Source organism: Phodopus roborovskii, unplaced genomic scaffold (genome assembly GCF_943737965.1).
Source record: "Phodopus roborovskii unplaced genomic scaffold, PHOROB, whole genome shotgun sequence".
Taxonomy (NCBI): domain Eukaryota; kingdom Metazoa; phylum Chordata; class Mammalia; order Rodentia; family Cricetidae; genus Phodopus; species Phodopus roborovskii.
This window is the reverse complement of record NW_026126547.1, coordinates 1176898-1189994: the sequence shown is the minus strand read 5'-3', so window position 1 is coordinate 1189994 and position 13097 is coordinate 1176898. Positions and strand designations below refer to the sequence as shown.

The 13097-nt window shown below is 44.8% G+C and overlaps 1 protein-coding gene across 4 annotated transcripts in view; it reads right to left on the bottom strand.

Moving 5' to 3' along the window:
• Positions 1-13097, bottom strand: part of Ccm2 (CCM2 scaffold protein) — a 53324-nt gene that overhangs the window by 18707 nt on the left and 21520 nt on the right. For 3 of the 4 annotated variants that reach the window (XM_051200673.1, XM_051200676.1, XM_051200674.1), the window contains exon 2: positions 12195-12368. The exons of the other annotated variant lie outside the window; for it this stretch is intronic. In XM_051200673.1, the coding sequence (XP_051056630.1) occupies positions 12195-12368 (174 nt within the window). The remainder of the gene's footprint in view (positions 1-12194; positions 12369-13097) is intronic. 4 annotated transcript variants of the gene reach the window in all.

The following is a 13097-nucleotide window of genomic DNA, read 5'->3' as shown; positions in this document are numbered from 1 at the left end:
CTTAGTGAGACCCTGCTTCAAAAAAAGGGGCAGGGGTGGGGTGGGGTGGAGGGGGTACACACCTTTAATGCCAGCACTCAGGAGGCAGAGGCAGGAAGATCTCTCTGAGGACCAGGCCAGCCTTGTCTACAGGACAGGCTCCAAAGCCTGGAGGTGCGGGGAGCGGGTAAATTATTTTTTATCAACCAAAACTGAAGGTCTCAGGTACTTGGTAAGAAATGTTAGGGAGCTGGAGAAATGGCTCAGTGGTTCAGGGCACTGACTACTGCTCTTACAGAGGACCTGGGTTCAAATCCCAGCACCCACAAGGCAGCTCACAACTGTCTATAACTCCAAGATCTGCCACTCTCACACAGACATACCTGCAGCTAAAACACTAACACACATAAAAGTAAATCAATTTCAAAAAAGAAAAATGTTAGAAGAACTTGAGAGACTCAGCAGTTAAGAGCACTGGCCGCCCTTGCAGAAGACCCAGGTTCAGTTCCCAGCACCATCACTACCATCTATAGCTCCATTTCCAGGGAATCCAATCCTCTGGCTTCTCCAGACACCACACACACACATATATATGCAGGCACATACATACATAAGATAATAAAATCTCCAAAAACCTTCAAAGAGAAGGAACATTACTTGGTCTGAATCTGTGATCTACAAGAGGAAAGAATATGTAAATAAAAGTAAAACCAAATTTTCTATTTTCTTATTTTAATTGCTCTAATAGCAGCTGGTTGAAAATAATAGCAACAGTGTACTAGGGGAGGGGAGCTTAAGGGTAAGTGAAACAAACAGCAAAAAATAAACAAATAAATAAAATAAAAAATGTTACTGGGAGGCGGGGTGGACTGACTGAGTTCAGGATAAGCACCCTAATCTACAATTAACACTGTGTATCGACACGATGCTCAGAACTATGGAGTGTCTGGATTTTCAGGGATGTTCAACCCACAAAACATTATGCAAAGATTCCAACAACAGAAAAACTCCAAAATATGAATCACTTTTGGTTCGTTCTCGATGAGGGTTATTCAAGCTGTAATAAAATGACCACAGTAACACATGAGACAGGATGGTGCTGTCAATGCTCTCTGCAAATCCCAAGGCATTAAATTAAGTTAAAACAATGTCTGAATTAAATGAACATATAAGAATATACATGATATGGTCAGAGAGGAGATAAAATCTGTAGAAAAAGCTCAAATAAAACCAGAGAAAACAGAAAGAGGAGGAAAAAAGGGGAGGGAAAAGGTTAAATATAGTTAAGTATTAATCTAGCTATATCACTATTTACTTTTGGGTATCAGGAATATACCGTGTGAAGCCCTAGGTTTAATGCCCAGTAAGCACAGACACACACAGACGTACAGAGACCACAGAGACCCCCCCCACACACACACACGAAAAGATAAAAAAAGACAAATACTGTCAGACTGGATTTTACTTGTTTATTTATTGTGTTGTTATGATTTGTTCATTTTGAGACAGGCGCTCTCTGTTACCCTGGCTCCCCAGTGCTAAGATTAAAGGCAAGTACCACCATGCCTGGCTCAGATTTGAGAGTGAGGGCACATGTGGGTGCTTGTGGAATCCAAAGCCATTCCTTTTCTTGCAGTACTGCAATGCCAGAGACTCTAGAAGGAAGACAAAGAAAAAGCCAAGGGAGACGACAAGCTCTCCATAGAGACACTCCACACAGCTGGAAGCAGCATCATGAGAAGAGTTTCTCTTACTTCCTATACTATTCTGCATCATGGATTTCTGATTAAGAGAGAGCCAGCCAATAAGAAGCCTGAGCCATTGGCCAGTTTATGATTAATATAGCTTCAGTGTGTTCATTTGGGGCTGAAGGGCAGTAGGACTAGGTGAACAGAAACTCTGTCTGTACAGATTGGATTTTAAAGTAAACCAAGATCTAGCTATGTTCAAGAGAACCACTTTGATTATGAAGATACACGTATAGAAAAAGTCATTTTGAGCCAGTGCTCAATGAAAGAAAACCAACATAGTTTGCTTTCAGGTAAGACCTCAGTTAAGAACAGTAGGACTGGAGGGTGTGGCTCAGAGGTAGAGCACTACTTGGTGCTCACCAGGCCATGGGGTCAGTCCCCAGCATCATAGGAGGGAAAACAGAGGTAAGTGAGGAAGGGAAGCTGCTGATAAAGGAGTCAATTCTTTTTGTTTGGTTTTATTTTTTGTTTTGAAGACAGTGTTTTCACTATGTGGTCCTGGCTATCCTGGAACTCACTACATAGACCAGGACAGACCTGAACTCACAGAGATCAGCCTGCTTCTGACTTCTGAGTGCTGGGATTAAAGGCATGTTCTACAATGTGGGCCGGGAGCAGCAACCCACATGTGCTATGTGTCTAACCATAGCATACCAAAATATGTGCAAGCTAAAAGTACTGGAACTACAATGAAAAGCAGACAACTCTATTGCGGTTGAGACTTCAACAACCTCAATTAGAAATGGACAGATGCAGCGGCAAAAGATCAGAAGGGAGCTGGAGAAATGGCTCAGTAGTTAAGTGCTTACTGTGCAAGCTTGAGGACCTGAGTTCTATCCCTAGTACCGCCATGAGGAAGAACACTCCAGTAATCCAGCTGAGGAGGCAAAGACAGAAGGGTCCCGGAGGCTTGCTGGCCAGCAAGTCTAGCCAAATCAGCTCCAGGTTTCAGCGAGAGATGCTGTTTCAGATAAATAACAAGGACAATAACGGAGGAAGACATCACACACATTCATGTGTCCTGACCCTTGGGCCCCCAGCCAATCAGAGGGACAGAGTGGACTCAGCACCATCACTCACTGGTTGTGCATGACAGCTTCAGTCAACAGCACCCAGCAACAACAGACTGCGCATTCTTCGGCTCCATCCAGGACCACTATCTAGATCACAAACACTCCTTACCTTTAAAAGAGGCCAGCATACAATGTCTGCTTACAGAAACAATCTACCAAAGGAGAAGGAGCTCACAGTAGAACAGACAAGACAGTCTGAACATCCCAATGATCTATTAAAGAAGTAGAGTCAGTAACTAAGCCTTCCTAAGCGGAGGGCCAGATTTCTGCAGCCAATTTGACTCCGAGTGTTTACACACAGCTTTGATCTGCCTTTTGTGATTGCTGTCTCTGGTACCTTCTGTTTGAAGTCTTATCTGAGAGTTTCCTAGGGGTTCAAAGCCTATGCAACTTGGCACATACAGAGGTATCCCTTAATCAAGTATTTGCATTTGGTATTGTCCCTTTGAGAAGCTTAGTTGAATGTTTTGGGATATGGGAATCAACTTGCTAAAGGTGTAAATCATAATAATAATAAAAAAAAAAAAAAATCCTGGGCTAAGGGAAAACATCTAAGTAGAGAGAGGCTGAGAATCCTCCTGTAGGTGGAAAGGCTAGATTCATCCTTAAAGTTCCCTATTCTTCCACAGACCCATGTGAACTCACACCTGTTCTACAACAATTCAGGCTCAATAGTGAATTCCACTGAATGTCAGAGAAAGGAATGGGGAACAGAGGGTGTTTCAAGCTGGGCATGGTGGAGCACACCAGTAATCCCAGCATTCAGGAGGTGGAAGCAGGTTCAGGAGGTCAGTCCAGACTAAGGGACTGGGAAGATGGTTCAGTGGGCAAAAACATTTGCCATGCAAACATGACCCTGAATTTAAAATTTCCAGAAGCTACATCAAATAGGGCGTAATAACTTCAGGGATTCTACAGCAAGATGGGAGGTGAGAACGGAGAATTCCACAAGCTCACAGCCAGCGAGCCTGGGGTACACAGAAGCAAACAATAAGAGAGACCAACATCTGAGGTTGCTGTCTGACCTCCACACATGCTCCCACACTCACAGGAACACATACATATACATGAGCACACACATAAAATTAATTCCAATACTGTATTTAGAGCCAGGCATGGTGGCACATATCTTTTTTTTTTTTTTTTTTTTGTTAATGTTGAGTTTTATGGTTTATTTATGTATCTTCAAGTAACAACTGGTCAAACCACAAATGATAGGTAAGTTATTGGATTATGTGCTATGTCAAAAGGCAAAGTAATGATTATAATAGGTAATTGGAGGAGCCCATGGGGTGGCACATATCTTTAATCTCATCACTTGGGAGGCAGAAGCAGGAAGATTTCTGTCAGTTCCAGGCCAGCTAAGACGACATAGAGGGCCACTGCCTCAAAACAAGAACAAAACAAACAAAAATACCATATCAACATTTATGTTTTAAGGTTGTATTAAAGGGAGTCATATGCTGCCACGGCACATAGAGATCAGAGGACACTTAGAGGAATTGGTTCTTTCAGCCCCTAGGTTCCAAGAATTAAATTGTTGATGATGGGAGTGGGGGAAAAAATGTACGAGCCAGCGGGCAGTGAAGTGCCACCCTTGAACTCTATGTAAGCCCTGTAATCACAAACTCACGGCAACTCTAGTTATTGGCACTGGGCCTGCACAAGATGGGCTCTGTCAACTGTCAGTCATGGATGAAGGAGGGGCTCCTGGGACCCACTCCTTACCCCTGAACTATGGGCTACTGACAGATCCCAGGAGTCGAACAGTTTGTCTTCAGCTGTGTACCCACTGCTGAACCCACCAGTTTCCAACAGACAACGCCAGACCCATGGTCAGGCAGATGGCCCTGGTTAAACTAAGCGGGTCACAAAACAAACGATCAGACAAGAATATGGGCAGAAGATGTTCAATGGGAAGTGGGCGGCGCATGCCTCCAATCCTAGCATTCGGGAGGCGGCAGCAGGTGGATCTCTATGAGGCTAGGCTGGTCTACAGATCAAGTTCCAGGGCAGCCAGAACTACAGAACTACAGAGAAACCCTGCCCCCCCCCCCAAAAAAAAGTGTAATGAAGACAGGACTGTAGATAAGGTAGCCAGACGGGAACAGAAAAAGATGGGAGTGATCAGGATACATTATGTACATGTATGAAATCGCCAAACGGCAAATTTAATTAACAAAAACATCCTGGAATAAAACAGCAAAAATAATTATTTTGCTTGTTTTTCCAAGACAGGGTTTTTCTGTGTAGCCCTGGCTATCCTGGAACTCACTCTGTAGAACAAGCTGGCCTTGAACTCAGAAGTCTGCCTGCCTCTGCCTCCTGGGTGCTGGGATTAAAAGTGTGCCCCACCATGCCCTGCTGGCAAAAATAATTCTCAAAAAGGTGAGGTACTAGCTAGTTTTATGTTAACGATATAAGACACAGTCATCTGAAAAGAAAACTTCAATTGAGAAAATGCCTCCATAAGATCCAGCTGTAGAGAACTTTCTTAATTACGGGGAAGGGCCCTACACATTGTGGGTGGTACCACCCCTGGGCAGGTGATCCTGGGTTCTGTAAGAAAGAAGGGCAAGCAAGCTACAGCACTCCTCCCTAGTCCCTATATCAGTTCCTACCTGCAGCTTCCTTGGGTTCCTCCCTGACTTCTCATGATGTAAAACGAAGGACAAAACAAATCCTTTTTTCACGGAGTGGGTTTAGGTCTTGTTTATCACAGAAACAAACAGGAACTACACAGGCAGGTACTAAGTGGATGATACAATTCTCACAGAAGACCACAGATCACAATGTTCAGCAGTGGGCATGCTGGGAAGGAACCACAAACCCACCAGGAAATGCACCAATCCCTCAGCAGGCCTGAACAGTGCTCTAACCACCAAGGCCCTGGGGACATTTGGGAAGAGGCTCTCTGGGATGGCCAGCATCTGTATGGGAAACTGACTGTGAGGTGTGGTCACTCAGAACTGAGCCCCCAGGACAAAGAGGCTGCAGGCCAGGAACTGAACAAGCCAGGCAGGAGCAATTCACCAAGGGCAGGGCAGGTTGGGCTGGTAACAGGCAGCAAGGTCGATGTGACAGTGGGGACATCTGGCTCACTGAATGGTGCAGTCCCTTGGAACAAGAGAGATGGAGCCAACAGTCCACTACATAATTTGCAAACCATACAGAAATGGACAAGCAGAGGGCCAAGGTAAGCTTCTCCAACCAAGTACCAACCTGACTCAATTTCTAGTTCTGAAGCAGTTCTCAAACCCTATGGTGATGGAGAGGCAGAGCCTGGAAGGGAAGGACTCCAGCTTTCTGAAGGGACTCTATTGACCCAGGTCCATATAACTGAGAAAATAATGATCTGCAAAGGTTTTTGGAATGAAAGTTGTAGGTGATGTTGACACTTAGGGACAGACACTGCCAACAAGCCCTGGGTGTGGTATGCACATATGGAAGTCAGGGAATCATTGCAAGAATGGGTCTACCTCCTAGTGTCCTCTGGGGATAAAAGATCTGGTGACCAGCTACCCACCACTTAGCGAACACAGGACAAAGTTCTCACACTGGCCCTCTGACAGAGGAGGCCACCTGGAACCCCTAAAACCAATCTTAGCCCCACACTGCAAAGTGGTGAACCAAATTCAGTATCACTGCTCTGTGGGAAAAGCAAAGTATGGAAGCCACACAGTAGGCCTGGTATCCACACAGTTGGCCTGGGATCCTCACAGTAGGCCTGGTATCCACACAGTAGGCCTGGGATCCACACAATAGACCTGGGATCCTCACAGTAGGCCTGGGATCCTCACAGTAGGCCTGGTATCCACACAGTAGGCCTGGTATCCTCACAGTTGGCCTGGTATCCACACAGATGTCCAGTGCCATGAACTAGCATCACACCAAACACACTGAGCCAGAGTTCAGCATGTGATGAGAAACGTTTCCCTTCAGGACGTTTTGTGAGGATCACATAAGAAAGTGTGTTCAAATGTTAAACACTGCTGCTATGTGCACTCAGCACTCACTAAGGTCACTGGCTTTATCAACATTCATTCAAAACCTAAAATATTTTCTTACTTAAAGAACCACACTGGAGTAGGGAGAAGTATTTCCTTGCCACTGGCAGATTTTGTGCTGATTTTATTTTTTCAGAGTAACAAATGTGAATGATTAAAAAGATCAATTGTGTATAGACTAATGAAAAAAACCACCGACCCAGTCAACCAGAACAATCTTATAAGCCCCTCTAGCCTTGCTAGAGCTTACCTTCTGGCACATGGCCTTTATTTTTTTTTTTTTATTTAATTGTTTGTTTGTTTTGGGGGTCTGTCCTGGCTCTTGTAAACCAGGCTGGTCTCAAACTCACAGAGATCCACCTGTCTCTGCCTCTCGAGTACTGGGGTTAAAGTCGTGTGCCACCAATGCCCAGCTTTTTTTTTTTTTAAGTTGAGTTTATACTGCTATTTTTTTCTTTTCTTTTCTTTCTTTCTTTCTTCTTCTTGAGTTTTCCATTTATGTGCATTGGTGTTTTGGCATGGGTGTTAGGTTCCCTATAACTGGAGTTACAGACAGTTATTAGCTGCTATGTGGGTGCTGGGAATTGAACCCAGGTCCTCTGGGAGAGCAGTAAGTGCTCTTAACCCCTGAGCCATCTCTCCAGCCCTATATTGATATTTTTTCATTTATCATTTTAAGACATTATCTTCCAATTGCATCATGACACCCCCAACACACTCTTTTGAGACAGGATCTCACCATGTACCCCTGGCTGGTCCACATCTCACTATGCAGACCATGATGGTCTCACACTCATAATAACTGCCTACCTCTGACTCCCAAGAGCTGGGGTTGGAGGTCTGAGCCACCATGCCCAGTTCCTACTTCCCCTTTTAATCTACTAACTTTATTTGACCATTTCCCAGTGTTCTGTCATCTATCATCTTGCTGCACTGCTCAGGAATTAGCCTTGCTCATGCCTTTTTCTTCTTTTTACTTGCCTGTGTTATTTAGCACTTAAGTCATTTAGTTTTCTGAGACAGGGGTTCTCTGTGAGTCCTGGCTGCCCTGGAACTCACTCTCGACCTGCTCCGGACTCCTAAGTGCTGGGATTAAAGGTGTGCACCAGCACAACCAGCTGGTTATTTGCAACTTTAAATTAATGTTATCACCAATAATCCATCTCTTCCTGCCTCTGCCCAGGATGGCCTTGAACTCTCCCGCTCAAGTGATGCTCTCCCTCATTCTCTTGAGTAGCTGGAATCACAGGAGTATATCACCTTATCCAATACATAATTCTTTCTACCTTTCTGTTTTGTTTGTATTGGGGACAAGGTCACTATGTACCTTTAGGTAGCCTGGAACTTAGGCTGGCTTTGATTCATGGAGATCAACCTGCTTCTCTCTCTCTCTCTCTCTCTCTCTCTCTCTCTCTCTCTCTCTCTCTCTCTCTCTCTCACACACACACACACACACACACACTCAAGCATACACAGACGCTCATTAAAAACTAATTTGAATATGCAGATGCCATTTTTCACACAGATAAAATTGTGCAGCTCAATGGGATGAAAAGCTTACAACTGCAAGTGTTGAGCAGCTAATAACCGACACTGGGATTTTAAGAACGTGCCAGACTCCTTCCGGGATCGGGACGTGAGCTCTACATCATTACCAGCACCAGGTGCTGCCAGTGCTTTATTTTCGGCACTCCCTTAGCAGTGTGTGCATCTGCATCCCTGACGGCGAGACTGCTAGACATCCTCTCATCCTTAAATACCGCCTCACTTCTGCCCTTCACTGCAGTGTCTCTGTACTGCCCATGTTCCAACTGGGTTGCTTTCACTTGAATCCGGAAAGGTTTTCCTGTGTTCTATATACTAGTCTTGGTCAGATATGTGGCTCCCAAATATTTCCTTTCCAGTCTAGCCTATCTTTTCCTTTGTGGTATGAGGACAGACCCCAGTGTCCTGTGCAAGATAAGAAGACATTCTACTGCTATTTTATCCTCACACACTGAAATTTTTGCATTTGAAAGTCTGGGTGATCAGTTTTCCTGTTATGGATCATTTCTGGTGTCATCTAAGAATTCTGCCTAGCCTGACACATGAATTATTTTCTGTTGCCTCCAATGCCCTTACAAGTTTTACAAGGGAACACTTAAGCACACAGTCCACTCTAAGTTGGTTTCTATGAAGGTGTAGTGTTGCACAAGGTCCCTTTTTATCTACATTGTCAACGGCTCCTGTATAGTTGCTGACATGCTCCTTCTCCCTCCACAGATTGGCTCTTATACCCTCTAAGAACCAGAGGGTGGATCTGTGTGGGTCTTCTAGGCTCTCCAGCCCATGACAGCCCTCTGCAATCTTGGGAGCGGAACACTCCAACATGACCTGGCATGGAGCAGGTGACTCCTTGTCTTACTCTCTTCTTTCCTCAAAAAGAATTGTTTTAGTCACTCTTTTCTAGCCTTTGCAGACTAATTTCTGACTAATCTTACTTCTGTCTACAAAAACAGCTTGCTGGAATTTGTGACAAAAATACTGTCATCAAGCTATTTAAATTATTTATTTCATACTGGGTGCCCTGTGTAGTTTACACTTTTAAAGATGCTGGTCCACTCATATGAACTTGAGGAGAACTGACTTGAATTACACTGAGCCTGCCAACATACAAGACAATATTTCTCTTTTACGTCTCTCCATTTACTCGGCTGTTGTGGGTTTCGTATGTATAGATATGCACTCATGTGCGTGTGCACATGTGGAGGACAGAGCTGAGTGTTTCTCAGGAGTTTCCCACCTTGTTTGTTGAGACAGGGTCTCTCACTGGGTCCTGAAAGACTGGCTTTTCTTTCAGAGGCCCCACATTCCCAGTATCCACATCAGGTGGCACACAGCCATCTCTAACTCCAGCTCCAGGGAGATCCAATGCCTCTAACCTTTGCAGGCACTGCACTGACCATCATATACCTACCACACACACCCCCCCAACACAGACACAGGTACTGCACTCACCATCACATACCACACACACATACCACACACACACACACTAAAAAAAAAAATAATAAAAATAAATTTAAAAAGGCAAAAGTAGAACCCTTGTCATTGCATTATTAACACTATGTCCTCTTGTCTTCCTGAGACTATTATACACAGCCATGCATTGCCTAATGATGACTTGGCCATGGCAGCTAATACAACAACAGTTCCCTAAATAAGGAATTACATTTTCCAAGCGCTGACGAACTTTGTGGCTATATTAACATCACAGTGCAACACATGACTCAATTCACAGTGACACTCATATGAACAAGCCAGAATATATTAATAGCTATCCAGCACATATATAGTATTTGACAATGATAAGAAATGACTGTGATGTTAATACTGTCAACTTGACAGGACCTACAATTACTTAGGAGACAGACTTGAGGAGATGTCAGTGAGGGAGTCTCTGGGAGTCTCTAGACTAGGTAAACAGAAGTGTGAAGACCCTAACTGCGGACTCTAGACTGGGTAAACAGAAGTGTGAAGACCCTAACTGCGGACTCTAGACTGGGTAAACAGAAGTGTGAACACCCTAACTGCGGACTGTACAGCACCATCCTGTTGCCTGGGATCCCAAACTGAATGAAGAGGAAACAGAGAGCTGAATACCAACATTAGCCTCCCTCTGCTTCCTGACTGTGGGTGCCATGTGACCAGCTGCCCCGCGCTCCTGATGCCATGACTCCCCTGTCATGATGCTGTACTCTCAAACTATAAGCCAAAATAAAGCCTACTTTAAGTTGTTTTTAATCAATTATTTTTTCATAGCAAGGAGAAAAGTAACTAATATAACTATGCCACTGTATTTACTACGCTATACTTTTTAGAATTTTTGAGTGTACTCCTATCTAAAGTAGTTTACAATCAAATGTAGACAGAGGCACACCTGTAATCCCATCACTTGGGAGGCTGAGGAAGGAGGACCTTCAATTAAGGGAAGCCTCAGATACATAGTGAGGCACTGTCTGGAAACAAGCAATGCAGGGCTGGAGAGATGGCTCAGGTTAAGAGCACTGGTTCCATTCTCCAGTTCCACAGGATCCCAACCCTCTTCTGGCCTCTAAGGGTACTGCATGCACGTGGTGCATAGACATGTAAATAAGACACCCATGCATAGAAAGTTAATTGATCCAATAAAAAAAAATTTAAGCAAACTAAAACCCCAGTTTGTTATTAGCTAAAAGTGGTTCACCTGCAGCCAACAGCAGCCTCATCCCTCTCTGTTTACCCCAGTCTGTCATAAAATCAACAACACAATGAGTGACTAATGCACCCATGTACAGGTAGGTTCCAACCCTGATTTTAGTAACAATGAAGCTATCCAACAATGCTATTCCCACTGTCAAGCGAAGCACAATGCCCACAGGCGCTCTTACTTCCAGAGCCACAGCTGCCTTATCCGTGTCTATTCTCTTACGCTCAATCTTTAGGTTAAAAGTTTGTCTCCAGTGTGTACTTATCCTCTGCTGCCTGTGCTTAAAAGGAGACCCTGAAAAGCTGACTGAAGATGGAAAGCCTAGACTTCGCATTGGCTGGGCAATTCCCAGGGTAGTGTGGAGCTCCTCAGCTTCCCCATTAAGAAGAAGCTACACTTGACTGTACACTGTTTGTGGAGAGGCCCTGCTCACAGACATTCTCAAAGCCTGAACATAAAAGGGGTTGTGAATTCGCACCATCCCTAACAGGACTAACTTAACTTCCCCATCTTTTTCAGCCTGTGCCACGTATATCAACGCCCCACCTCCCAGTGTGGAGGCTGCTGACTAATCCATCCCTGGATATTCAGTCAACCTAGGCATCTCCTGTGCCCCTGGACTCTGTCCTCTTCGGGTACCCAATCCAGCTGGGTCCATTAACCAGACCACCTCACCTCCACTGGCTTCCTTGTTTCCATTTATCTTCTCCCACAGCCTGTCGCCTTTCCTATGCTCTCTGAACTTACGGCTTTATATAGTTTTATTAATTTATTTTCATTTTAGGGGATATCACACAGCTTGACCGATCTCTTTGAGACATAAGATGTCAAGCATTCAGTCTAAGGATCTGGACCCTGAACATGCAATGGCTCCAGGGCCCGGAACAAGCTCGTGTTATCATCTGCAAACCGGGGGAGACATGATTTCCATGTTCTACAAGCCTTCACTGGTGGCAGAACACAACATCCATGGCCTTCAGGAGACAGCGTAACACACTACCACAAAGGATCAGAAACTAGAGTTAAGGACAAGCTGGGTTTGGAGTTTCCCAGTTATTATCCAGACAGAGAGGCAGACAATGTAGGACACAGGCTAACTTACTTATGTGGAGCCGGCAATGAACTGTTTGGCAGGAGTGCCCTGTGGCCCACTTACCTTCACCTCCTTCTCAATATAGTCGCTCAGCAGTCTGTCTGGCTCGACGCGCTCGGGTAATGTCAACACCACAGTGTGCAGAGGGCGCCTCTCTGTCACCTTCTCATGGGCTTTCTTATCTCTACTCTTTTCACCTTTTAGGAATACTCGTTTAAATGGCGACACAATTCCAGGCTGCAGGCAGAAATGGCAATGATTGGAGTTCATTATTCACACATTTGTGTTGTACCTACTAACAAACAGAAGTGGCCAAAATGATTAGCACAGTCGCCATGAAAATGGGGACTGACCATACCAGCCTGTGAGAAAAGACCAAGAACACGCCAGGCTGAGGCATGGCTCTACAGCCAGTTCACATGCTGTGACAGGGTAATGCCCAAGCAGACTCGCATGGAGACAGACAAGCCTTAGTGGCACCTATAACACTCAGATGGCAACTCTCACTGACATGAAGACAGGCAGAGAACAATCCCCCAGAAGACAGTAACATAGCAGAGCCCCAACTCCTCCCAGCTCTGTGAGGCCATGCTATCACAGCTCCTTCCCTCTACTAGGCCTCCAAGCTGCCACCAATACTCCCAGCCTCACATCCTGCTGAGTATGAGGTTAGTGCCCAGGTTTTGAAGACTCAACCTACTTGTAATGGAATTGAACTTGTGAGCTAGGGAGAGAGGAAGCAAACCTGAGCCTCCTACCACAACAGCAAAAGAAGCTATTTCCGGCTGTGTGGAAAGATGGCACTGCCAGCCATTTCATCACACAGGGAAACTAACACAGAAACCAAGACACTTAAATGTGTCCTCTACAGCAACAGTTCACAGAAACCAAAGCTATGAGCAATGCAAGAAAGAAAGGATGTCCTAGCTGTTTTCTGTCTAATGCAGTAAACAGCTCAGAGAGGTA